This window comes from Hippopotamus amphibius, chromosome 15 (assembly GCF_030028045.1).
Source record: "Hippopotamus amphibius kiboko isolate mHipAmp2 chromosome 15, mHipAmp2.hap2, whole genome shotgun sequence".
Lineage (NCBI taxonomy): Eukaryota > Metazoa > Chordata > Mammalia > Artiodactyla > Hippopotamidae > Hippopotamus > Hippopotamus amphibius.
The window spans coordinates 16,833,988-16,859,594 of NC_080200.1; the positions used below are offsets into that span (position 1 = coordinate 16,833,988).

The 25,607-nt window shown below is 53.7% G+C and overlaps 1 protein-coding gene across 1 annotated transcript in view; it reads left to right on the forward strand.

The window, feature by feature from the left end:
- Positions 1 to 25,607, forward strand: part of CPAMD8 (C3 and PZP like alpha-2-macroglobulin domain containing 8) — a 108,173-nt gene that overhangs the window by 81,047 nt on the left and 1,519 nt on the right. The window contains exons 26-41 of the mRNA XM_057709551.1: positions 2,092 to 2,268; positions 5,598 to 5,679; positions 12,063 to 12,219; positions 12,350 to 12,424; positions 15,841 to 16,006; positions 17,132 to 17,218; positions 17,310 to 17,446; positions 17,873 to 18,028; positions 18,138 to 18,200; positions 18,936 to 19,120; positions 21,118 to 21,205; positions 22,018 to 22,092; positions 22,764 to 22,869; positions 22,958 to 23,068; positions 23,786 to 23,995; positions 24,319 to 24,436. Coding sequence (XP_057565534.1) covers positions 2,092 to 2,268; positions 5,598 to 5,679; positions 12,063 to 12,219; positions 12,350 to 12,424; positions 15,841 to 16,006; positions 17,132 to 17,218; positions 17,310 to 17,446; positions 17,873 to 18,028; positions 18,138 to 18,200; positions 18,936 to 19,120; positions 21,118 to 21,205; positions 22,018 to 22,092; positions 22,764 to 22,869; positions 22,958 to 23,068; positions 23,786 to 23,995; positions 24,319 to 24,436 — 1,993 coding nt within the window. The remainder of the gene's footprint in view (positions 1 to 2,091; positions 2,269 to 5,597; positions 5,680 to 12,062; positions 12,220 to 12,349; positions 12,425 to 15,840; positions 16,007 to 17,131; positions 17,219 to 17,309; positions 17,447 to 17,872; positions 18,029 to 18,137; positions 18,201 to 18,935; positions 19,121 to 21,117; positions 21,206 to 22,017; positions 22,093 to 22,763; positions 22,870 to 22,957; positions 23,069 to 23,785; positions 23,996 to 24,318; positions 24,437 to 25,607) is intronic.

Sequence of the window (25,607 nt, forward strand, 5' to 3'; positions counted from 1 at the left end):
TGAAACTCACAGCTGGTTCTTTGAGAAGATAAACAAAATTGATAAACCATTAGCCTGTCTCATCAGGAAAAAGGGGAGAAGACACAAATCAACAGAATTAGAAATGAAAAAGGAGAAGTAACAATGGACACTGCAGAACTACAAAAGATCATGAGAGACTACTACAAGCAACTCTATGCCTATAAATTGGATAACCTGGAAGAAATGCATAAATTCTTAGAAAAATACAATCTTCCAAGACTAAGCCAGGAAGAAAAAGAAAATATGAACAGACCAATCACAAGTATGGAAATTGAGACTGTGATTAAAACTCTCCCAACAAACAAAAGCCCAGGGCCAGATGGCTTTGCAGGCGAATTCTATCAAACATTTAGAGAAGCGCTAACACCTATCCTGCTCAAACTCTTCCAAAATATAGCGGAAGGAGGAACACTCCCAAACTCATTCTATGAGGCCACCATCACCCTGATAGCAACACTAGGCAAAGATGTCACAAGAAAAGAACATTACAGGCCAATATCACTGATGAATATAGATGCAAAAATCCTCAACAAAATACTAGCTAACAGAATCCAACAGCACATTAAAAAAAAAATCATACACCATGATCAAGTGGGGTTTTTCCCTGGGATGCAAGGATTCTTCAATATATGCAAACCAATCAATGTGATACATCATATCAACAAATTGAAGGATAAAAATCATATGATCATCTCAATAGAGGCGGAAAAAGCTTTTGACAAAATTCAACATCCATTTATGATAAAAACTCTCCAGAAAGTGAGCATAGAAGGAAATTACCTCAACATAATAAAAGCCATATATGAGAAACCAAAAGCCAACATCATTCTAAATGATGAAAAACTGAAATAATTCCCTCTAATAACAGGAACAAGACAAGGGTGCCCAGTCTCACCATTATTATTCAACATAGTTCTGGAAGTTTTAGCCACAGCAATCAGAGAAGGAAATGAAATAAAAGGAATCCAAATTGGAAAAGAAGAAGTAAAATTGTCACTCTTTGCAGATGACATGACATTATACATAGAAAACCCTAAAGACTCTACCAGAAAACTGCTAGCACTAGTTGATGAACTCAGTAAAGTAGCAGGATACAAAAGTAATGCACAGAAATCTCTTGCATTCCTATACACTAACAATGAAAAAGCAGAAAGAGAAATTAAGGAAACACTCCCAACACGGAATCTAAAAAAATAATGGTACTGATGAACCCAGTGACGGGGCAAGAATAAGGATACAGATGCAGAGAATCGACTGGAGGACATGGGGTTGTAGGGGTGGGGGGTGAAGGGGAAGCTGGGATGAAGTAAGAGAGTAGCATAGACATGTATATACTACCAAGTGTAAAATAGATAGCTAGTGGGAAGTTGCTGTATAACAAAGGGAGATCAACTCAATGATGGGTGATGTCTTAGAGGGCCAGGACAGGGAGAGTGGGAGGGAATTGTGGGAGGGAATGAACATGGGGATATATGTATAAATACAGCTGATTCACTTTGGTGTACCTCAAAAGCTGGTATAAGAGTATAAAGCAATTATATTCCAATAAAGAGCTTAAAAAAAAACCACCAGCAATACCACACATGTAAGAAGACTTTTATAAAAAATCTAAATTCTCATGGTTAGAGAGAAAATCACATTTCACATTGGAAGTTAGAAAAAATATTTAGAATGAAACCACATGGCTGGATTGACGTCTTAACATCTGTGGGATGCAGCCAAAGTTGTACTATGAGGGAAATGTATAGCCTTAATTGCACCTGTTTACAAAGCCAAAAGGGAAAAAGCATTTAACATAATGAAAAGGTAGAGTAAGAACACCTGAGTTAAAACTAAAGAACACAGAGGGAGGCATGTAGGACAGGGCCCACGGTTATTCACCAAAGCCAGGAGACCAAGCAGGCTGAGTGGGCAAGGGTACAGTCCAGTCTCAAAGGACAGCACTGGCAATCAGAGGATGCGTGGCCAGTGTTAAGCCGGAAGTGAGCTCCCTCTGAGGAAAGCTGTCGCTAGGACAGACAGAACATCAGATGAGGCCAGTCCCCAGCCCATCCTTTTTCTTCCCACCAGGAGACGTCATGGGGCCAACTCTGAACCATCTCAGCAACCTCCTACGGCTGCCCTTTGGCTGCGGAGAGCAAAACATGATCCATTTTGCACCCAATGTCTTTGTCCTGAAGTATCTCCAGAAAACCCGACAGCTCAGCCCTGAAGTGGAAAGGGAGACCACTGATTATCTGCTACAAGGTACTAGGGGGAACTGCCTGGGTGGAGGGTGTGGGGATGCAGGTAGCCTTGACCATGCTGGCAGAAGCCCACCTGCCAGGTACAGAGGATGGGGCAGAAGGGAAAGAAGTGGGTGGAAGAGGCCACTCTGGGTGGCCCGATTGGGTCCCTGTCAACAGGATCCTGGCATCTGCACCTTTTAGGAAAATGTGCTGAATCCTGGTAATCAGCCACGGGAGAGGAACAGCATTTTTTTTAAAAATGTAGATCTTTTTGAACAACCAGAGCAATATAATAGCATTATAAAAAACATTTGGAAAAGAAAAAAAAATCCCTGTAAGTTCCCCTTTGTGCTGGCTCCCTCCAGGAGCACACACTGGCTTTGCCACTCTTGGTGTCTCATAACATCACCGCCCCCCTACCCCCCACACTGTGTGCATAAGATTCGTGCAGTGGGTTGTGGGGACTTGTGGTCCGTTCACCTCCATTGCTGAGTGGGGAGACCGCAGTCAGTGTGTCTGTTTATGGGCTTTGGAGCAGTTTCCAATTCAGGGCTTTTAGGATGATACTGCCATTAGTCATCCTCTTAGTGCCCTTGGTGAAAACACGTCCAAATTTCTATGGAATGAAATCGCTGGGTCTCAGGATGTGTTAGCTCATAATCAGTTTGGAGACTACACTATTTTTCCATCATGTACATTTATGGAGCACAACATACTGAACTCCTCTTGGACATACTGGGATTATGTCCAGTTTTTTTTTTTCCCTAAATAACATAGCACTGAACATCTTCAGAAATAAGTACTGCAGCACTGAACCGCTTTGGAAATAAATAGCACAGCACTGAACATCTTCCATTGCCATGAACCAGGTCCTTAGGGTAGGGAATAGCCCTGTGGGTGGGTGGACAGGGCCTCTGAGCACCCTGGCTCACCTACTCTGCACCTCTAGGCCCCACAGGGAGGGGGAAGAGGGGATGCTGGAGGTGGGGCCTCAGCTCTGGCACAGAGTCCTACTTTGTGTCCTTGGGTAGGGCCTGCTTTTCTCAGTGCCTTGGCTTCCTACCTGTGTAACAAGGGAGTTAAGTCAGGTGATCCCAAGGTCCTGGGGCCTTCTGGGCTCTGCTTCTAGCCTGGGGCTGGAGCTGAAGTGAAAGGTTAGCATGGAGGGGACCTGACCCAGCTCTGAAGCTGGCATTCATCTTGTGCCAGGCACGTAGAGCTCTGTCCACGCTGCCCTGAGTCACCCTCCCAGCACCCCCACGCTGATGGTCCTCATTTCCCAGATGACAAAGCGGCTCCTGGGAGTGAAGAGGTGCCCAAGACCTCAAGGGACAAATGATGGGGGCTTCTTAGACCGCAGGCTCCCCTGGATTGGGGCACGAGGGGCAGGCAGTGCACTAGACCCAGCCAGAGGGAGATGAGAACCCACAGGCACAACCTTGGAAATTTCTGCCACCAAAAAGGACCCGTGGGTGCCTGGCTCAGATGATCCCGGCCCCTATCACATGGGGAAACTGAACCTCGATTCCTGAGGCGAGTCTGGGGTCCCTGCATCCTCACCTGTTATGGTTTCCACAATTATTATGCTCCGAAAGCAGTCTTGATGATCTAGAACCATCTGTCCTCGTGGATGAGAAAAGGAAAAAACTTACAATGAAGAATGTACAGCTCTCAGATGGAAAGAGAAGTCAGGGGTTGCCACAGGGGAAGATCTGGCTTCATGCAGGCTGGCCACAGAATCCCAAGGATGCTTGGTCTATGGAGGAGGGGCGAGGCTCAGGTTGATGTGTTGTGAAGATCTGGGAGGTGGCCGAGCCCTGGCCTCCCAGGGCCTGGTACACCTCGTTACATTTGGGCTCAGGTGCTGGATCGTCACCTAGAGTGTAATGACCCACATGAATGAGCAGCAGCCTGGACCCCCCCAGACAGCCAGACCTGGTGCCCATCAGCCAATTGGCTTTTCAGACTCAACAAGCCCCAAATAATTCCCTCCGCCCCTTGGTTTTCCGCCAAACCTCTGGTGTTAGTTTCCTGCGGCTGCTGTTAACAAAGTACCACAGACTGGGTGGCTTAGAACAACAGGACTTTATTCCTTCATGGTTCTGGAAGCTAGAGGTCCAAAACCAAGGTGTCAACAGGGTTGATTCTGTCTGGAGGCTCCAAGGGAGCAGCTGTCCCAGGCCTCTGTCCTGGCGGAACTCTGGTGACTCCAGGTGCTCTTTGGCTTGTGGACCCAACCCCATGCTCTCTGCCTCTGTCTTCATGAGCCCTTCTGTGTCTGTGTTTCCTTTCTCTGAGAAGGACACCAGTTATTAAATTTAGGGTCCAACCTAATCCAGGAACATAATCCCATTGGTAAAGAACCTCACTCCTAATAAGGTCACATTTTGAAGTTCCAGGTGGACACGAATTGGGGGAGGACACTGTCCACCCAGTTCAGAGCTCCTCCTGCCTCTTTCCTCACCTCCAGGGGCACCGCTCCATCCTTCCAGGGGATCGTGTCGCAAACCTTGGCACCCTCTGCATCCTTTTTTTCCTTCACATCAGCTAAGGCAGCTCTGCTTACACCGCAGAACCCCTCCCCACCTGTCCCCACCACCCGGTCCAAGCCCATGGTCATGCTTGCCTAGACAGTCCCCACCTCCCCAGTTTCTCTGCTCCCTCTCTGGACCCTACAGTCCACCCACTACATCTGTCCCCTCACACCCCTCCCCTGCTCCCCTCAGCTCCTCCACTCATGCCCCCTGCTGCCCTCACAATAAGACCAACCACCCGATTCAACCTTGGCAGCCCCAGTAGCCAACCTGACCTCCCTCCCTCTCATCCCTCCTCGATCCCCTGCTCTGGCCACTCTATGCTCTGAGCAAACCAAGCTCTGGCTCCAGTGGGTGGAGCAGCAATCTCCCCCGGCCCCAGGGGGCAAAGGGCACTGCCTGGAGATGGTGCATTTCACTGACTCCCACCTCCCCCCCCCAGGCATGACCGACGACCCGGTGTGTGACCAGGAGTCACAAAAGGGTGAAATCAGGAAACAAGAGAGGAATAAAGTAGAGGTTACAACCCCCCAGCTGTGGGTGTGGGGCAGTTTCAAGAACCCCAGCTGTTGTGTGGGGCAGTTTCAAGGACCCCAGATGTGGTATGAGACAGTTTCAAGGACTCCAGATGTAAGTGTGGGGGCAGTTTCAGGGTCCCCAAGTGCACGTGCAGCAGCTTCAAGGACCCCAGACGTGGGCACGGAGCAGTTTCAGGAACCCCTAATGTGGGTGTGGCATAGTTTGGGGGTCCCAGAGTAGGACGTTGGTTAGCCAGCCATTTACCAGGGTGCTGTCTCCTCTTCTTGTCCCACAGGCTACCAGAGACAGTTGACTTACAAGCACCAGGATGGCTCCTACAGTGCATTCGGGGAGCGGGATGCATCGGGGAGCATGTGGTGAGTCCCTGCTCCCCAGGCACGGCTGCTGAGAGTCTTCCACCCAAAGCCACAGCCTCACATCCAGCACAGCGTAGCCAGGACCCCTGGAGCCTGACCCCCAGGGTGATGAGGAGCTTGCATGGGAGATGGAGATGGCCGTGGTCCTAGTCCCTGGGGTTTAGAGGTCTGGATTGGGGTGGGGGTGTATTCTGCCTGGCTGGTGCATGGTGGAGCTGGCAGCAGTGACAGTTACTGTTACTCCTTCTGCTGTTGTTGTCACAGCACCTAGGAACTGAACCCCTGCTCTCCGGCCCCTTGAGGATGGGACCTGGGCACTGTGGGCCTCCTCAGAGCCCACTGGACCCGGGAATGGGGTGACCCTGAGCAGGAGGGGGTGGGCTAGGAGAAGCCAGACCACTGCCTTGAGGTTTAGGGGTTCAGGAGGAGCGTCCTGGGGTCCACTTTCCCTTGCAAGCAGTTCCCTCTGGCTTTTGGGGTCAACCAGGGCAGGGAGGGCCTGGGTGCACCTGGATCTTATTCCCTAGGATCCTTGGACCACGGCAGTTCTTGGCATCATCAGGGATTTGCCTTGTCCACCTTGGGGCTTACCGAGGAAGTGGGGTACCCCTAACTTTCTGTCCCTGGTGGAGCCTCCTTCTCAGAGCAACACCCTGAGGGTGCCCACAGTAGCTGTGGGCTTGGAAAGTGCCTGGTCCTTAAATTGAGTGTCCACTGCATAGTGGCAGTGCCAGGGGCGGGGGAACAGGGACATGGCTGGCTGAGCCCACTCTGCAGTGCAGTGTCACTCGCTTGGCTCCAGAGGGGCCCAGCCTTGGTGACCTCCTCAGCTCCGCAGCACATCGTCTGTTCTAGCTCTGGTCCCAGGGCCCTGCCTTGCTGACAGCCCACAAGGCAAGGTCACAGTCGTGCCCTAGCAAGCAGAGTCCCCCATCTGCCCACGGGGATGGCCAAAACCACTGAGTCACTCTCTGAAAGCTGGCCAAGTCCCAGCAGCTCCCAGAGGCCTCCACTTGTCAGAAATAGCAAGCTGTGACCTTTGTATGCCCTCCTGCAGTACACACACACACACACACACCCACACACAGTGAGCGAGAAAAGACCAGTTCTACTGTGGTCTTGGAAATGTGACACCCAGCAGCTTGCCCCTCCCCCTTGGCCTTGTGAAACCTCTGTAGGACAAAGCTGGGGGATGCACAGGACAGTGGCAACAGCATCCACCCCGGAGCTGGGCAAACCCAGGCTCTGTCTCGTGTGAACTTAGACCAGATGCTCAACTTCTCTGAGCCGGTTTCCTCACCACACATCCCTCTGAGGACTGGGATCCAGGAGTCAATGGGATAAGGGTACAGGGTGCTCATTACATGCCAGGTACCCACTGGGATGGATGCCCTGTTAGCACCTCTCCCTAAATACTTGGCTGGGAAGTCCAACAGCCAGTCCAACTTCCTTAAAACTCAGGATTTGTTATAGATAGGTTTCTGTTCATTCATTCATTCATTCATTCATTCGTTTGTTCATTCAAGTGTCTGTGCCAGGCTCTTTCCCTAGTCCTGAGGGAACAAGAAAGACATGGTCCCTGCCTCCAGGAGCTCAGTGTCCGAGAGAGAGAGACCCTGTACAAGATGTAATAGTTATCTACTGCTGTGTAACAAGTTACCCCAAAACATAGCCATTTAAAGCAACAAATATTTAGTCTCAGGTCTGTGGGTCAGGAATTGAGGAGTGGCTTAGCTGGCATTGCTGGCTCAGGATGCCTCCCAGGGTTGCAGTCAGCGTGTTGCCTGGGGCTGTCATCATCTGAAGGCTTGACTGGGACTGGAGCATTTGTTTCCAAGTTGGTTCTCTCACATGGCTATTGGCAGGAGGCCTCAGTTCCTCATGAAAGACTACCCCATAGGACTGCTTGAGTGTCCTTGCAACATGGCAGCTGACTTCCCCTTGAGTAAAAAATCCAAGAGGGAAAGCAAGGAGGATGCCATATGCCTTTTATCATCTGGTTTCCCAAGTCATACTGTCACCTCTGCCACATTCTATTCTTTAGAAGCAAGTCACTGTGTTTAGCCTACGAGAAGTAGGGAATTGGGTTCTCCTGCTTGAAAGGAAGAGAAGCAAGGCGTTTGTGGATATACTTTAAAGCTGCTACATCAGCTATATAATTTCTCATTGTCTATAAAGCATGCTGAGGGGATAGGGGATGATGAGGCACACAGTTATATGGGGTGGTCAGGAAAGGTCTCCCTGAGGAGGTCACCTGAAGGAGATGAGAGAGAAGCTGTATGAAAATCCAAGGGGAGAAGATTTCAGGCAGAGGGAACAGCCTGTGCAAAGGCCCTGAGGCAGACCTGAGCTTGACGAGTTTGAGCCACAGAAGGAGACCAGTGTGGCGGGAGCAATACAGGCAAGGAGGAGAGTGGTGGAGAGGGAGGAGAGGGTGGCAGGACCAGACTGAGCAGTGGGAAGAGTTTGGATTTTACTCCAGATGGAGCCAGGAGGGCTTGGAGCAAAGCATGGCTGTAATCTGAGTCATGCTGGACTGTGTGCATATTTAATTAATAAACTTTATATTTTTAGAAAAGTTCTAGGTTCATAGAAAAATTAAGTAGATAGAATGAGTTCCCATACACCCCCTCTCTCCTCAACACATAGAGTTTCCCCTCCTGTTAACATCTTGCATTAGTGATGTACATTTGTTGCAATCGATGGGCCAATATTGCTACATTATTAAACACTGAGGTCCATAGTTTACCATAGGGTTCACTTTTTGTGTTGCATAGCCTATGGGTTTGGACAAAGGTACAATGTCACCTATCCATCATTACGGTATCATACAGAATAATTCACTGCTTGAAAAATCCCACATGCTTCTCACATTCATTCCTCCCCACCCCCCAAGCCCCCGGCAACCACTGATTCTTTTACTGTGTCCATAGTTTTGCTTTTTCCAGAACGTCGTAGAGTTGGAATCATACAGCATGCAGCCCTTTCAGATTGCTTCTTTCCCTTAGTAACATGCATGTAAATTTCCTCCATGTCGTATCGTGGCTTGTTAGCTCATTTCTTTTTATTGCTGAATAATAGTCAGTTGTATGGATGTACCGCAGTTTGTTTATCCCTGTTTTCATTTTAAGATGGAAAAGTAAAGAGAACAGTGTAACAGAATGTGGGAATTCCACAATTCCCAGCACAGGGGCAACTAAGTTCCATCTTGGCCCCACCGTGTTTGGAATTTCTCTCTGGCTGCTGCATACAGAGTAGGTGATGGGGCAGGGCTGGGCTGGCGGGAGCAGTGGGAGCCATGGGGTGGCCTGGCTGACGCAGGGGCCGTGGGGGTAGAAGGAAGAGGATGGGTCTGAGGTATCTTGGAAGGAGAGTGGCCAGGACCAGCTGACTTCTGGGTTTGGGGTACATTGTGAGGTTAATATTTTGGGTTTTGGTGATTCACAGAAACAGAGCTTGGAGCCACTTGATTTTCTTTCTTTTTAAAATTGTGTTAGAATACGCATAACAGAAAATTTGCCTTAACCAGTTTTAAGTGTACAGTTCAGTGGTATTAAATACATTTATATTGTTGAACAGCCATTGCCACCATCCATCCCCGTAACTCTTTTAAAAAATTTTTATTTATTTATTTATTTATTCATTTATTTATTGGCTGCATTGGGTCTTCATTGCTGCACACAGGCTTTCTCTAGTTGCGGCAAGTGGGGGCTATTCTTCATTGTGGCGCGCGGGCTTGTCATTGTGGTGGCTTCTCTTGTTGTGGAGCACAGGCCCTAGGCGTGTGGGCTTCAGTAGTTGTGGCACTCAGGCTCGGTAGTTGTGGCGCACGGGCTTAGTTGCTCTGCAGCATGTGGGATCTTCCTGGAGCAGGGATTGAACCTGTGTCCCCTGCATTGGCAGGTGGATTCTTAACCACTGTGCCACCTAGGAAGTCCCCCCCCCATAACTCTTTTCATCTTATAAATCTGTAACACTGTCCCCATTAAGTGCTAACTCCCGATTCTCCCCTCCCCCCAGCCCCTGGCAACCACCATCCTACTTTCTGTCTCTATGATTCTGACTACTCTAAGTGCCTCATGTAAGTGGAATCATACAGTGTCTGTCTTTTCATGATTGACTTATTCTACTCAGCATAATGTCCTCAATGTTCATCCATGTTATAGCATTTTGCAGAGTTTCTTTCCTTTTCAAGGCTGAATAATATTCCATTGTATGGATATACTGATGTTGGCAGGTGAGAGGACCTCAGTCCTTACCTTCTTTAGAGAAAGAATTCCACAAGGAGACTTTGTAAAGCAGGCACAGAGTTTATTGGAACCATAGTATGTGTAAAGAGAACAAAGAGACAGTTTAGAGCAGAAGCAAAGCAGAAATACACACCCAGAGAAGTGTGAGGGCATCCTCCCTAATGAGGAGTGCACCAGAGAGGTGATTTAAATCATTTATGTGGGGGCAGTTTTTCTGGGCTTTTGCTTTCCTCTGGCCAATTATCTTGCTTCGTTTCCCACATCTGACCTGACCTAGGGCCCTCTCTGATATGCGCACATCTCTTAGCCAAAATGGATTCCAGCGAGGGGGTCTCTTGGACGTTGACAGAATAGAGATTGTGGGTTAGTGCCCTCTCCTTTTTTGACCCCTAGGGAGATTTTTTTGTGCATGTGCAGTTGGGGAGGTCTTCTTGACCTCAAGAGTGGCAGATGTGGTCATCTTATCTTTTTACTCCAGTGGGGCTCAGCTCCTGTCTGCTCCTGCCATCAACTTTCTCCTTGAAATGTCAGGGGCAAACAAGCTTCCATTTACTCAGCTTGACAAACTCCAGCCACTCAGCCCAGGGATCCATCTACATCCTACCTCAGTACCGCATTTTGCTTGCCCATTCATCCATCAGTGGACACTGCTTGCTTCCATAGTTTGGCTGTTTTGAATAATACTGCTACAAACATGGGTGTACAGATAAGATATCTCTTTGAGACCCTGCTTGCATTTCTTTTGGGTATATACCCGGAAGTGGAATTGCTGGATCATACGATAACTCTATGTTCAATTTTTTTAGGAACTGCCGTGTTGTTTTCCACAGGGGCTGCACCATTTTCCATTCCCACCAGCAGTGCACAAGGGTTCCAGTTTCTCCACATCCTCACCAACACTTGTTGTTTTCTGTTGTTGCTTTGTTTTTGTTTTATAGTAGCCATCCTGATGGATGTGAGGTGGGGAGCCACTTGAGTTTGAAGAGGATGGTTTACTCTCTCACCCTGAGTTGGAGCATTTCCCCTGCTGATAGTTCTGCTGTTTGTCCCTCTTGGCTCCCTGGTTTCCATCCAGTGGTCCTCCTGAATTCATTTTTTCATTCGTTCATTCCCCAGCCCATCATCCCCCATTCCGGGTGCACTAGCAACAGTTGGGCTGGGGGATGGGGTGGACAAGGGAGAGGCTGCAGAGATATGGATAGAAAACAGTGACACAGAGGAAGGGGTTGGGAGTCCAGAGGCAGCATGCCCATCCCAGAGTGGAGGTGTCTGGGAGGCTTCCTCTGGGGAGAGACCCCTGGGTTGAACATTGAGAGACAAGTAGGACTTCATCCTGTAAAGAGCGGAGGTAGGAGCATGGTGTGTCAAGGGCCTGGGTAACTGCGTAACTGAAGCTAGTGGGTTGGTGGGATGTTTTCAGCTGCAAACAATAGAAAGCTGGCTTAAAAAGCAATTCTGAACATCAGCTCACACCACAGAGCTGGGGAAGCTCCAGGATTGGCCAGCCTGGCAGCCCCACAATGCACTGGGGCCCCTAGTTCCTTCCCTTGGTCCATGTGGACTTCCTCGGCACAGTGACTGCTCTCCTCATGGTGGCAAAATGGCTGCAGCTGCTCCCAGCATCACCTCATGTGCCCATTCCAAAGCCATTTGCAGGTCTGGGGACTAGAATGCCCATGGCTGTGGCTGGCTAGGGCTAGCCCAAGTGTTCAATGTACCTGGTTTTCTCTGGGATCTCTCAGCAAGACTGGGATCTCTTGGAGAGTGGTTATGGAGGGGCAACAGGAGTCTTCTGCTCATGGCGGGGGGAAGTGGGTGGAACTGGACCAGCTCACAAAAAAGGCCTTGAGTGCCAGGCAGGGAGCAGACCTGCATGCTTCTGGGGTGGGAGGGAGCAAGCAGGGAGGCTGGGCTCCATCATCCGGTCCTGCTGTGTGCCCACACACTTCCATCAAGTGCTCACAACATCCCTGCAAGGGCACGTTGGACCCTCCTGTCTTACAGAGAAGGAAGCAGAGTCTTGGGTGATGTGGGGAAGCGTGCCACAGTCCCTCGGGAGGCACATGGGAGGTGACTCTGTTTTGCGACTCCCCAGCCCATGGCTCTCCCAGCCCCCACCTCATCCTGTTTCAGGCTCACAGCCTTTGTCCTGAAGTCCTTCGCCCAGGCGCGCAGCTTTATCTTCATCGACCCTCAGGAGCTGGCGGCCGCCAAGGGCTGGATCGTCCAGCAGCAGCAGGCAGATGGCTCCTTCCCGGCGGTGGGCAGGATTCTCAACAAGGACATCCAGGTCGGCAGCCTCCCAGCCTCCTCCTGGGGCCTTGGCCTTGCCCTGCCTGCTCCCTGGTGTTGTCTGGGGCCAGTGGGGGCGGGGAGCTGTCCCCACTGGCTTGGGATGAAACCTACAAATCCTCTTACAGGGTGGGATCCACGGCACAGTCCCACTGACGGCCTACGTGGTGGCCGCGCTCCTGGAGATGGGCCCAGCCTCGGAGGTAAGCACAGGGGCCTGGGAGATGCGGGGCTGGAGGAGCAAGCGGGTGGTTTTTCCCTGCAGGCCAGGTTGGCCATCTTCCGGCTACCTGCAGCTTCTATTTCTTCCTTGCTGCCCACCTTCTACTCATCAATGAGAGTTTTTCCTGCTTTTCAATGGTCACAGGACATTCAACTTCTTGTGGCCTGAGCAGAGGCGGGAGAGAGTCCAGCGGTAATCCCGGGGGACATGCGTGTGGGAGGGTGGAGTAGGGGTGGCTATACCCTGAGTACGAGCCCTCCCAGGACCATCCACAGTCCCTAGGCCCCATTCGGAGAATCCTTTTGGGCCAATCAGGTTCCTGGCCAGTGACACATGGGCTGGCTTCAGGGAGCCCTATACAAAATGTTGGACCCACGAATGTTCTTGTGGGGAAGAGTCTAGAACCTTCAGGGACAGTCCTAGACCCAGCAGGGCTTAGATGTCCTAAGGAACTCAAGGGCCATCCTCACTTCTGTGAGGCTGTCCCAGGTGAGTGTGGCATGTCCCTTGCGGTGACAGCTCCCAGAATAGATGAATCTCAGCTGCCCGCATAGGCACTCCGCCACTCCTAACACCTGTGCCAGTTCTAAATCCTCTGATGGTGAATGGTGAACTGTGGCTCTTCTCAGAATTTTCAGTCTCACAATCCAGATTTGTAACTGCTGTGACTAGGGTTTACTGTGACCTAAGACCCTCCACGCCCCACACGCTTTGCCCAGAGGGTCCCTTGCTTGTTGCTCTGTGTTAAGGGGCTGAATTGTGTCACCCCCAAATTCATATCCTGAAATCCCAACCCCCTATCTTAGTCAGCTCAGGCTGCCATCACAAAACACCGCAGACTGGGGGACTTAAACAACAGATACTTATTTCTTATGGTTCTAGAGACTGGAAAGTCCAAGGTCAAGGTTCTGGTTGATTCAGTTCTTGTCTTTCTCTCTGTCTCTCTTTCTCTGTGTGTGTGTGTGTGTCTCTCTCTTTTTCTGATTCAGTTCCTAATGAGGGGTCTCTTCCTGGCTTGTAGACAGCCATCTTCTCCCTGTGTCCTCACATGGCCTTTTCTTGGTGCATGACCATAAAGAGAGGTAGGATGGGGCTGGGGGGAGAAAAAGGAGAGAAAGAGAGATACAGAGAGAGATCGCTCTGGTGTCTCTTCATCTTATATGCAGCCTAGTTGATTATAGCAGCTCCACCGTCTTGGCATCATCTAAACCTAATTACCTCCCAAAGGTACCCCTTCCTAATACCCTCACATTGGAGGTTAGGGCTTCAACATATAAATCTGCAGGGGGGTGGGGACCACAGACATTCAGTGCACATAGCCCCAAGACCTCAGAATGTGACTTTCTTTGGAAACAGCGCCTTTAAAGAGATAGTGGTGTTAAAAAGAGGCCATTGAGGTGGATCCTAATCCAATATGACTGGCATTCTGAGAACGGGGGAACACTAAGACACAGAGACCAGCACAGAAGGAAGATGATGTGAAGACACAGGGAGAAGATGGCTAAATACAAACCAAGAGAGAGGCCTGGAACAGATCCTTTCCTCATGTTCCTCAGAAGGAGCCAATCCTGCCAATGCCGTCATCTCAGACTTCTGGGCTCCAGATCCATGAGACAAGAAATTTCTACTTCTCTAAGCCATTCAGTTTGTGGTACTTTGTTACACAGCCCCAGCAGACTCATACACCCTGCCTCTAGGCTGACCAACCAACCTGGTTAGCCAGGGATGGAGGGATTCTGGGGATGCAGACTTTGTGGGTGCCTCCTCCTTGCCTCTACCTGAGACTGAGGAACCCAGGCTCCTTGGCATTCCCAAGGTGGGCCTCTCCTCCATCCTCTGGTTCTGGTGTTTGATTAGATGAAACTGACATTTAGGTCATTCTGACCTCACCAGACTTTTCTAGAGTGGAACCACGTGTTTCCTCATGGACTCAAGAATGTGAAGGCCCCTGTGTCTTAGGCTGAATAAAGGCCCCTGGGTTAGTGTCCTGTGGCTATTGTAACAAAGTACCACAAACAGTGGCTTAAAACAGTGAGAGCTTATTCTCTTGTAGTTTCGGAGGCCAGAGGTCTGAAGTCATGGTGTGGACAGGGCTGTGGCTCCTCTGAAGGTCTAGGGAAGGAGACTTCCTTGCCTCTTCTAGCTCCTGGGAGTTCCCAGCATTCCTTGGCTTGTGGCTGCATCACTCCAATCTCTGCCTGTCTCACACACTCTTCTCTCTGTGTCTCTCCATCTTCTCTTCTTATAAGGACATCAATGTTACCTCTGCGAAAGCATCCAGCCACCCCCACCCCCACCCCAGGCTCTGTATTTGGGTGGCCCAAGCTTAGGGTCCAGTTAATTTGTGCTGTCATCCCTGACACATGCCCCAGGAGGGGGATGGTACCTCTCAACAACGTGCCGTAAAGACGCTTCCTGTGCTTTGTCCTGATCTAAAGATGGAAAGCTTTGGGAGAGCATTCTTTCTGCAATCTTTTTTTAAAATTAATTAATTTATTTATTTTTATTGGCTGTGTTGGATCTTCGTTGCTGTGCGTAGGCTTTCTCTAGTTGTGGCGAGCGGGGGCTACTCTTCGTTGTGGTGCGCTGGTTCCTCATTGTGGTGGCTTCTCTTGTTGTGGAGCACAGGCTCTAGGCATGTGGGCTTCAGTAGTTGTGGCATGGGCTCTGTAGTTGTGGCGCACGGGCTTAGTTGCTCCAAGTCTTGTGGGATCTTCCTGGATCAGGGCTTGAACCCGTGTCCCCTGAAGTGGCAGGCAGATTCTTAACCACTGCGTCACCAGGGAAGTCCTCTTTCTGCAATCTTAACAATCACCAAAGCAGAGTTATCTTAACTCCATGGCTCCACCAGTGCCCACAGGAGCACCATTGCTCATTTGCTAAATTCATGAATGCTTCAAATCATTCATTTTTCCATTTAACCTATATTATTGGTCAGCTTCTTGGAACTAAGCCCATCACTGGACAATGGACTTGGTTTCTGTCCTCCAGCTGCTCACACTGTGGGGTAGGAGCATGATCAGGGTTGGTGGGCTTCCTGGAGGAGGTGACAATTGAGGCAAGGCCTGGAGGATGAGGTAGGCCTGAGCTGGGGGGTCTTAGAAGCCAGCCGGTGATCGAGGGGTTGGGCGGGGCAGCCAGGGCTCAGCCTGCTTCCCGGTGAGCATCTCTGGGTTGATCTCTTGTGCTCAGACTTGGTTTGGAAAAAGTTGACACCAACATAAAAGAAAGGGGGTGGGGGTTGAAAGCTGGGGCTGCAGATGATGGGACCCCAGAAGGATGCAAAGCGAGAGGCTGCAAGCCATCCAGTGCTTTCCCCAGGCATGGGAGGTGAAGACAAAGCAGCCTCCCAGGGCTCCTCTTCCCACCTCCCCTCCCCCACACACCACCCCGCAGGAGGAGAGGGGTGCCATTGCCAAAGCCAGGCACTTCCTGGAGACCAGTGCGCCCCCGGCTGCGGACCCCTACAGCAGTGCCCTGACCGCCTACGCGCTGACCCTGCTCCGCAGCCCGGCAGCCCCCGCAGCTCTGCGAAAACTCCGCAGCCTGGCCATCACCCAGGGTAGGTGCCCCCGCCCGCTCCCAGGGGGCGCAGTGTGGGGCCCGCTCACCACGGACCCCAGCAAACAGCTCACATGCACGCATGGAACTAAGGAGGCGTCCTTTGCTCACTCTCTTTTGTTTATTGTATTATTCATTCATTATTGCATCTACTGGTGGCTTCATTTGATGAAGTGCCTTGAGCCTGAGCATCGTTTTCTTCTCCTGTGAAATAGGGGATGCCACCCAGCCCCCACCAGGGGGACCAGTGCTCAGGGATCCCTGGTAGAGGATCCTCCTGGAAAGCATCCCCCGGGAAGGGTGCTGGGAGGCAGGGGAGGGCTGCTGCGGGCCCCCACCCGGCCCCCCCATCGCTGGTTGAGCCTTAGAAAGCCTTTTCCTTCTTGGGGTGTCAGTCCCCCATCTACAAAATGACTCCCCATTGTGTTTGGGGAGCCCTAGTTACCAAGCTGTGACTTCTCAGAATGTCCCCAAACTCAGTCAAGGGGACTACCCCAACCCTGGCCTTCCCCAGCAGCTGTGCTGGGATTCCATCCAGCTTCTCTGCTTAAGATGTCACCTGAAGAATTGCTTACATTGCTTAAGAAGACAAAAAAAAAAAAAACCTTGAAAAGCAAAATTCTAAAACCACCCAATTGGATGACAGTGTCAATTTAGGACTAAATGCTCAAGATCTGAGGCAGGGAGGGCTCATTTCTCTATGGTTTGAGGGCTTTTTATACCTCACATGACCTAAGAATCTTTGGAGTCTTTGCACGTAGGGAATGGCTTCCTTGCCCGAGCGAGGATGACTGGGGCTTGACTTAGGGCCCCAGCCAGGAGGGAGGCCATTGATTACTGATGTCTGCTGGGGTTGCAGAAAAGCAGCCATTGATTAGTGATGTCTTCCAGGGTACAGAAAAGCAACCAGGGATTGGTGATGTCTGCCAAGGGTGCAGGAGGGGCTTGGTTTGTCACTGTAGTTGCAGATCTGAGATGTAGCCCCAAGACCCTTCCTTGGTACCCTCTCCCCCTGGGGTCCAGGCCCCAATGTCTCTTCTTGAGACCACATTCACTGACACTCAGCACAGGTTGCCAGGCTGAGTGCCAAGAGGGGTTTTGGCCCTGACCTATTCTGGCCTTACAGATGGGGTGACCCACTGGAGCCTGACAGGTTCCCGGGATGTGGACAAGGATGCATTCCTGAGCTTCAGTGATGGGGTCTATCAGACAGGTACTGGCCATCCCACCCACGATGCCTGCTTTGGGCACCGGGTCCTGGGTCCCAGCCTCAAAAGGGCCCCAGCTGGCCTCTTCCACTGCAGTGGTCTCGGCCGAGGTGGAAATGACAGCCTACGCCCTGCTGACCTACACCCTCCTGGGAGATGTGGCCACGGCCCTGCCCGTGGTGAAGTGGCTGTCCCAGCAGCGGAACGCCCTTGGGGGCTTCTCCTCCACTCAGGTGAGCCAGGCAAGGCCAAAGGAGGGGCTCGGGTCTGGGCGGGGTTACTGTGGCCCAGGCTTGGGACTCAGAGCCTGGTAGGACACCACTGGGTGCTTCAAGTCTCAGGACGGTTCCTTGCCCGCAGCCCCGGGGGCGTGAGAGAGGGCAGGAGGATGGGGCCGAGGGACAGATGTACCTGGCTCTGGGACAGGGACCCAGCCCCTGCCTCCGTGGAGATGCCCCCCACCTGCCTGGGGTCCCAGCCCTGTGGGTGTCTACACCAGACCTGCTCTCTGTTCCAGCCACATGGGCCCTGGCCTCCAGAGGGGATCCATGGCACCCCCAATTTGGGCCAGACCTCCCGGGACAAGGGCGGAGGGACTGCTGGTCGACCTGCTCCTGGGGCTGACCTCAGCCTCCTGCTTGCTGCTGCTCTGTCCCTAGGACACCTGCGTGGCTCTGCAGGCCTTGGCGGAGTATGCCATCTTGTCTTACGCGGGTGGCATCAACCTCACTGTCTCCCTGGCCTCTACCAACTTAGACTACCAGGAAACCTTTGAGCTGCACAGGGCCAACCAGAAGCTTCTACAGATGGCGGCGGTGCGTGTTCCTGGAACCAGGGCTGGGGGGGCAGTGATGGCCGCCCCTCGCTTCTGCCTGCCTGGCCGTGTGTGTCTGCAGGGGAAACCACGGCATCTTCTCTCCCCAGATCCCCAGCCTCCCCACGGGGCTGTTTGTGAGCGCCAAGGGTGAAGGCTGCTGTCTAATGCAGGTGAGGCTGCGGCGAGAGGGGGGCGCTCCCAGGGGACCCCTGGAGGGCCAGGCCGGAGGGAGCGCAGTGTCGGGCCAGGCCGAGGGGAGTGGATGTGTGTGCGTGAGAGTCACCCCAAGGGCAGCCTGGCAGCCCGTTGAAATGCCGCCCACTCTGGCCAAGGCAGGACCCAAGGCAGAAGGCCATGTGTTCCCTTGAGTGTGGGGTCCCCCCAGGAAACTCCATCTGATGCTCGTCCTGGTGGTCTCTGACCATAAGCAGACCTCCCTTCACCCCTCACGGTGGGACTTGCCCCGTGGTTCAGGGTTACTCTCCCTGCCAAGGCCTGAATGGGGAATGTCCAACCTGGCCCTCCCCGTGCCCCCTCAGTCACCACACTCAGGATTTAGTCTTGCTCTGGGTGGGGGCAGGCTGGCCTCCTGGGCTCTGGCCAGCAGTCAGAGAGCAAGTCTGCCAGGAGATCCTCATAGCCTCAGTTTCTCCATCTGGAAAATGGGAGCCCAGACAACAAAGTGGATAGGAGAGGGAGGCAGACAGACCTGGGCTTGAGACGAGGAAAAAATGGGATGGTGGTCCTACCTCCACCATCAGGGCGAAATGGAATGACAGTAGTGCCCGGAACTGTCGCCAATGACACCGTCATCGTAGTTCTGGCTGTCCCCCACCTCCCCCTTCCCCTGCTTCCCCCTCCCCACCCCCATGGCCCCTAAGCCTCTGTCCTCCCACACTGCCCAGATTGACGTCACCTACAACGTGCCGGACCCGGTGGCCAAGCCGTCCTTCCAGCTGCTCGTGAGCCTCCAGGAGCCCGAGGCCGAGCAGAGGCGACCCCCCTCGCCTGCCTCCTCAGCTGACGATGACGACCCGGCAGCTGACCAGCATCATCAGGAGTATCAGGTGACCCTGGAGGTGTGCACCAGGTAAGGCCTCCTGCCCCGCTGGCTGGCACCCCCGCCCGGGCGGCTTTGTGTAGAGCGATGCTCTCGGCTAGGAGCACCTGGGCACTCACCTGGCCCTGCACTGCTTCTTGGAGCTGCCACAGACACTTCCCCGACCCGAGCCAAAGTGGTGGCTGGACCAGCCCTTGTGGTCCTCATTCCGATCACATGACTCAGCAACACCCATCGGGGAGCGTTGAAGAACAAGATTTCTTACTCACAAGTCCTAGAGGGCACCTGACCCTCCTGAGGGTCACACGACAGGGTCATAGGTAGAGAGACAGAGAGAAGGCATGGACCTGAGGTTCTGCCTTTACTGGGATCTGGGGAAGGGGGAGGGTGCCTAGGGTTTTGGGGATTCACTCTTTATTGGTGAATTTAAAATATAAGAGCAAGGGGACTTCCCTGGCGGTCCAGGGCTTAAGACTTTGCCTTCCAATGCAGGGGGTGTGGGTTCGATCCCTCGTCGGGAAGCTAAGATCCCACATGCCTTGTGGCCAAAAAAACCAAAACGTGAAAAACAAAACAAACAAAAACCCAGAAGCAATATTGTGATAAATTCAATAAAGACTTCTAAAAAATGATCCACATAAAAACATATCTTTAAAAAATAATAAAATATAAGAGCAGGAATTAGGGCACAGGAAGGGGAAGGCAGGGTGACCAAAGTGATCAGTCATCTAGGTTACCCAGGGCTTTCTGAAAGAGGGAACTTCGTGGGTGGAGGCAGCCTGGTTCCTCATCTGGTTGTCTTGCTAATAGCCGTGTCATACAGCTGCCAGTATCTTTATTCAAGATGGATGTCTTTGAAGTGGATACCTTTGCAATCAAAAGCTTACACTACAGATGATTTCTGAAATGAGTGAAAGAAATGGAAGTGCTTCTGAATGGCCACAGCAGACCCCAGTGATAGGTGGGGCTGTTTGCGGGGACAGCTGTTTGCGGCCCCTACATGATCCACCAGCCCCGGTGTGACCCTAGTATGAGGCCACAGAGGGTCCGGGGGTGTGGGTGGGGGTGCACACCGCTGCCCACAAAGGATGCTCATTGCCATGGCAACGATGGGGGAGCCCAAAGGTGGTTGGTAGCTATGGCACCTAAAGCCCACCTTCCTCAGCCTTGACCCTCAGCCCCCATGTGTCCAAGGCCCCCATCTTGGGAGGTTCTGTAGAACAAGCCCAACTTGGCTGAAGCCCCAGAGCGGCGGGTCCTGGGCCGAGTGGCTCCCCGAACCTCCAGCTGTTTCCTGCTCACAGTGAGGCTTGGGATGGTACCAGTCAGCAGGGCTGTGACCGCCGTCTAATCCGGCAGAGGAACAAGAAGCAGCTGGGCTGGCCCAACTGTCTGGCCCCAGCGTGCCTGCTGGAGACATCTCTTTTCCTCCCTCAGATGTGTTAGGAAAAAAGCCATCTTTTGCCAGTTGGATATGACATCTCTCAGGCCTCACCTCCGCAGGAAGCCTCCCCGACCCACCCCAGGGGCTGTGGCCACCCTGTCCCCTTGGGCTCACAGTTTGCAGGTTCCTCACTCAATGTCAGCCTCCCTGTCACCAGCACCCAGCACAGAGGCCCTGGCACGTAGCAGGCCCCTGAGGCCATATTTACCCACCCCCATGTCACAGAGGGGAAACTGAGGGCTGGCACGGGGGAGTGACTGGGTCTCCCAGAGTGGCCTGGGCTCCCTTGGACCCACGGAGCTGCTTCCCACACTTGGGGGCACAGCATGGACTTTGGGTCAAAATACAGCCCAGAGTTGATCGACCTGGGTCAGGCCCAGAACCCTTGGCAAGGCCTTTTCCTTATGGTCTCGGTGTTTCAACTGTGAAATGGGCCAACCAGTGACCCAGCCAAGGGTGTTTGCGCAGATGGGCCGCCAGCCAGACTTGGGGTAGGCTGGGCGGTTGTGGGGACAGAGGGGAACGTGAATTCCACTGTGGGGCTTGAGTTCAAGGGCCCCTCTCTCTCTCCTTTCATGTAAAGGTGGCTGCACACAGGGTCCTCCAACATGGCGGTCCTGGAGGTGCCCCTGCTGTCAGGGTTCCGGGCGGACATTGAGAGCCTGGAGCAGGTAAGGCAGCGCTGGTGGCCAGGGGCCGGGCAGGGTCTCTGGCTGGTGGACCTGCCCAGGTTGCAAATTCCCGGCTCTTCATAAAATGGGTGGGTTTTTTTTTGCCTTTCTGGGCAAAGTTGGTGCTTTGGGGGTTGGCCATCTGCCAAGGGGTAGGTGGGGAGGGGATGGGGCTCTCCCAATAGGTGTCACTCACTGGGCCACCTGTGCTGTTATCCACGCGGCAGAGGAGGGGTTCAACGAACCCGCCTGTGCTTTGGGGATGATGTGGGGTGCCAGGGAATGGTCCCCAGCCCTGGTTCTCCAGAGACTTGCCACCACCCTCAAAGAGAGACCGGCCCCCCTTGGGGGGAGGGGAGGGGAAGAGGGTCACAGCGTGGGGGGGACAGCCTTGCTGGAGGAGGTCTGCAGTGTGGGGAGGGTGGAGCAGGAAAGCGGGCCCTGCCCTGGGGGAGGGGGTTTGAATGGTGCAGGTGAAGCAGGAGCAGGTAGCAGGGCTCAGTGGGCACCTTGGGGGGCCACAGGGAGGCCAGGCCTGGGACTGAGGCTCGATCAGGGGAGACTGGAGGCAGGCAAGGGGAGGCAGGCACTCAGGACAGCAGTAACCAGCCTCAGTGCCCTCTCCCGGGTGCTGACCGCCGCCCCCGGCGTGGTCCATGGGGACCTGCTGGATGATTGGCGCAAACTCCTCAGTCTCTGGGGCCTCGGCGCCTCACGGGTCCAGCCCACCTTGGGCCCCTGGGGATCCGGGAGGAAGAGGGTATTGGGGGAGGAGGGGCTGGGCAGACCCTGACCTCTGGCTTCCTTTCCAGCTGCTCCTGGACAAGCATGTGGCACTGAAGAGGTACGAGGTGGCTGGACGCAGAGTGCTCTTCTACTTTGATGAGGTACTGCCAGCCGGGGGCGGTGGGCGGAGGCCTCCACGGCAGCCGCTCTGGTGAGGGCACAGCCGCCAGGGCCTGGTGTGGTTCCTGCAATGATCTCATACCAAGAAAAAGAAACTGGGAGAGTGAATCCAGGCAGAGCTGGCGCCGCTGCCTGCTCTGTGCCCTTGCCAGCTCGCTTTGGTGGAAGAAGTTGGAAGGGGCGTGGAATAGTATTCAGACATCAAAGGGAATGAAGCACTGATGGTTTGAACTTCAAACACATGCTGAGTGAAGAGGCAGCAGATTGGTGGTTGCCAGAGTTTGGAGGGGGCTGTAAGGGGAGTGGCTGCAAATGGGGGTGTGGTTTCCTTGTGAGGTGATGGAAATGTTCTGCAGATGGATAGTGATTGCACAAGATTGTGAATGTACACACACACACACACACACGGAGAGAGGACACCTGCCATCGAGGAAGTGGGGGATGAAAGACCAGCTGAGATGTTTTTCCCAAGTGGGATGGAAGGACCCACAAAGTTGAAATAGGATCAGGTTTGTGTTTCACGCCTCCTGGGCAGCCGAAATCAGCCAGTTCTGGGCGCACACTTTGGGGCGTCACAGACCATAGAGGCCGGAGCTCGGTCTCTGGCCCTAGTGGCCCCAGCCGAGCCTGAGCCCGCCCGCTGCCCCCGCAGATCCCCAGCCGGTGTTTGACGTGCGTGCGGTTCCGGGCGCTCCGTGAGCACGTGGTGGGCAGGACATCGGCGCTGCCCATCTCGGTATACGACTACTACGAGCCTGGTAGGCCTGCGCCCGCCACCCACCACCCGAGCTCGGTCCCTCACCCTGTCATCCATCACTTGGTCACCCTTCTCCCCGCGTCCCGCAGCCTTCGAGGCCACGCGCTTCTACAACGTCAGCGCGCGCAGCCCGCTCGCCCGGGAGCTGTGCGCCGGCCCTGCGTGCAACGAGGTGGAGCGTGCCTTGGCCCAGGGCCCAGGTGAGTGCGCTGGGCCACTGCCCCTTCCGACCACCCGCCACCCGGACCCCACCCGTGGCGGAGGAGGGTGCAGCGTGGTAAAGGCAGGAGGACCCGGCACGGTCAAGGGCGGAGGGGTTTGGGGTTGAGCGGAGTGGGCAAGCGGTCAGGAGGAGGAAGGAGGAGGAGGAGGGTGGGGGGAGGAGGGGGAGGGGCTGAGCCGGGCGGGGGGTGGGCAGTGGGGAGGGGCGGAGCCAAGCGGGGTGGGGGCGGGGAGTGATGAGGGGCGGGGCCTAGCGGGGTGGGAGAAGGGCGGGTATAGAAGCGAGCGAGCGGCCCAGAGGCGAGCCCTTGCCTCCCTCCCCCACCAGCCAGAGGGTGTCGGGACCCCAGGGACCCAGGCCGGGAGCGTCGAGCGGCCACAGCGAAGGGCAGGCCGGGGGTCCCTCAGGGCTCTTTTCTTTATTTTCCAAACTTCTTGAAATGAGTTTAGATTGCTTTAATTTAAAAGTTTTCTTTTTACATTTTGTTTTCGTAAATACTAGGCAAATACTGGAGTGAAATTCTACCAGGTCAGGGCTCAGGGCCTGCCAGGAACTGTCTCCACTCAGTGGGGCGTGGTCCCGGCCCCCAGGGACTTGTCTCCCACCCCAGGCCCAGGGGGAGGCCCGGGCCAAGTTGGCGACGGGGTGGAGGGGCCGTTTCCCGGGGCCCTGCCGACTTCACCTCGCCCTCTAGGCTGGTCCCCCGGCGAACGAGGTCCCGGGGCCGTCCCGGAGGAGGGGACGACGATCCCGCGTTGTGACTGCGCCCGCGACTGCGGTACGGGCAGGGACCCGGTGTGCGGCTCCGACGGCGTCGTCTACGCCAGCGCCTGCCGCCTGCAGGAGGCCGCCTGCCGCGGACGCGTGAGATTGGAACCCGCGCCCGTCCACCGCTGCGCCCTTGGTGAGGATCCACCCACGCCCAGCCTCAGGGACCCCACCTTGTCCCGGAATGTATCGCTCCGCCTTCTCCATCACCTGTTTGCGTCTGGGTCCCTTTGCATCGCCTCAGGGTTGGTCAGCCTCTCCCCAGCCCCACCCCAACTTTGGGATTTTCTGCATCTCCCCATCTCAGATTTCTGTGTCCCCTTCTCCACCTTGAGGCCTCATCTCCTATCTGTTGCTCTGGGTCACAGATCTCCTCCGCTCAGGCCCCCTGGGCTGTGGGTCAGCCACAGCCTCTCCCTGCAGTGCCTTCCCCACCGACTCAGTCCTCCTTCCTTGCAGAGCAGCCGACACCAGCCTCTGCCTTGTACAGCTATGACTATGACCTGGGTCCCCTGGACGCCGGGCCCCTGGCAGCGGGCCATGAGGCAATGGACTTGGATGGGGAGGCAGAGGACAGGTGAGAGCTGGGCCCGCCCCCAACCTCCCTCCACCCGCCCTGGAACCCGACAGGGAGTGGCAGTGACTGATGGAGAGGTCAGCCTGTAGGGTTTCGGGGAATGAGGTGGGCAATCCGTTCTCCCTTAACCCCTGTCCACCCAGCACACCTAGAAGAGCAGCCTGTATGTGTAGGGTGAGCTTAGTGAACCCTCCCAAGGACTGGACCCTAGGACAGACCAATCCCTGAGAACCACTGGGCCTAGAACCCTTGTTTAAGGAGAAATTATTCGTGATGTGAGGGATATTTTATTGCAAGGGAGAGCGCTATAGAGTCTTGCAATGGGGATAGAGATTGTAACCAGCTCCTAATTTAAAAAAAAGTAGGAATTTATAGCCGAGGAGTTGGGGGAGAGGGAGGTCTGTGGATGGAAAGTTACTAGGAGGAAACATCAGGGGTGAAGGGGGGATAGTCTAGCTAAACCGACTGAACCCGATTGTTGCTGAAGGCAGGCCAGGGTGATGAGACATTACAGGAGGTGGGGGGCAGGGATGGTGAAGGATGAGGAACGCAGTCAGATATCAAGGGAGATCAGTACAGAGATTGGGGGATTCTGGCGAAACTGACATATTAGCAGATTCTTGCTGCAATTGGACAGTGCCGAAATGAACATGGAAGCTTAGACTTTGAGACTGAGGTCAAAAAGAGCTCAGAGGAGCCTGAGTGGGGTTTGGTCAGGTAGAGCATCTTTGTCCCCTGAAGGAAAGATGTAGAAAATGGTCAGGAGACCGAAGAGCCCTGTGGGGTGAGGCTGGGAAGGGGCTGCTGGGCAGACTTCCTGGAGGAGGCAAATCTTTTGGTTTGAGAAAACTCAACTCAAGAGGTTTAAACAACAGGTTGCTCTATCAGCTCAGGTAAGTGCCAGGTCCTGGAGGCTGGCTGCACTGGCAGGCCTCGGAGCCCTGCCTTCCAGGGTGGCAAGGATCTCTCCACCCCAGGCTGGTGGCAACGGCTGGTTTACATCCCCACTCAGCAAACCCAGGAGGAAAGATTTTCCACCAGCACCCACCAAAGTCCCAGAGATTTAGGGCTGTGTCATCTTGCACCAGGCACTGGGTTTAGTTCACATGCATATAATATAAACATTGATGGGGAAAAAAAAGAAAAAAAAAAACCCAAAAACAAACAAACA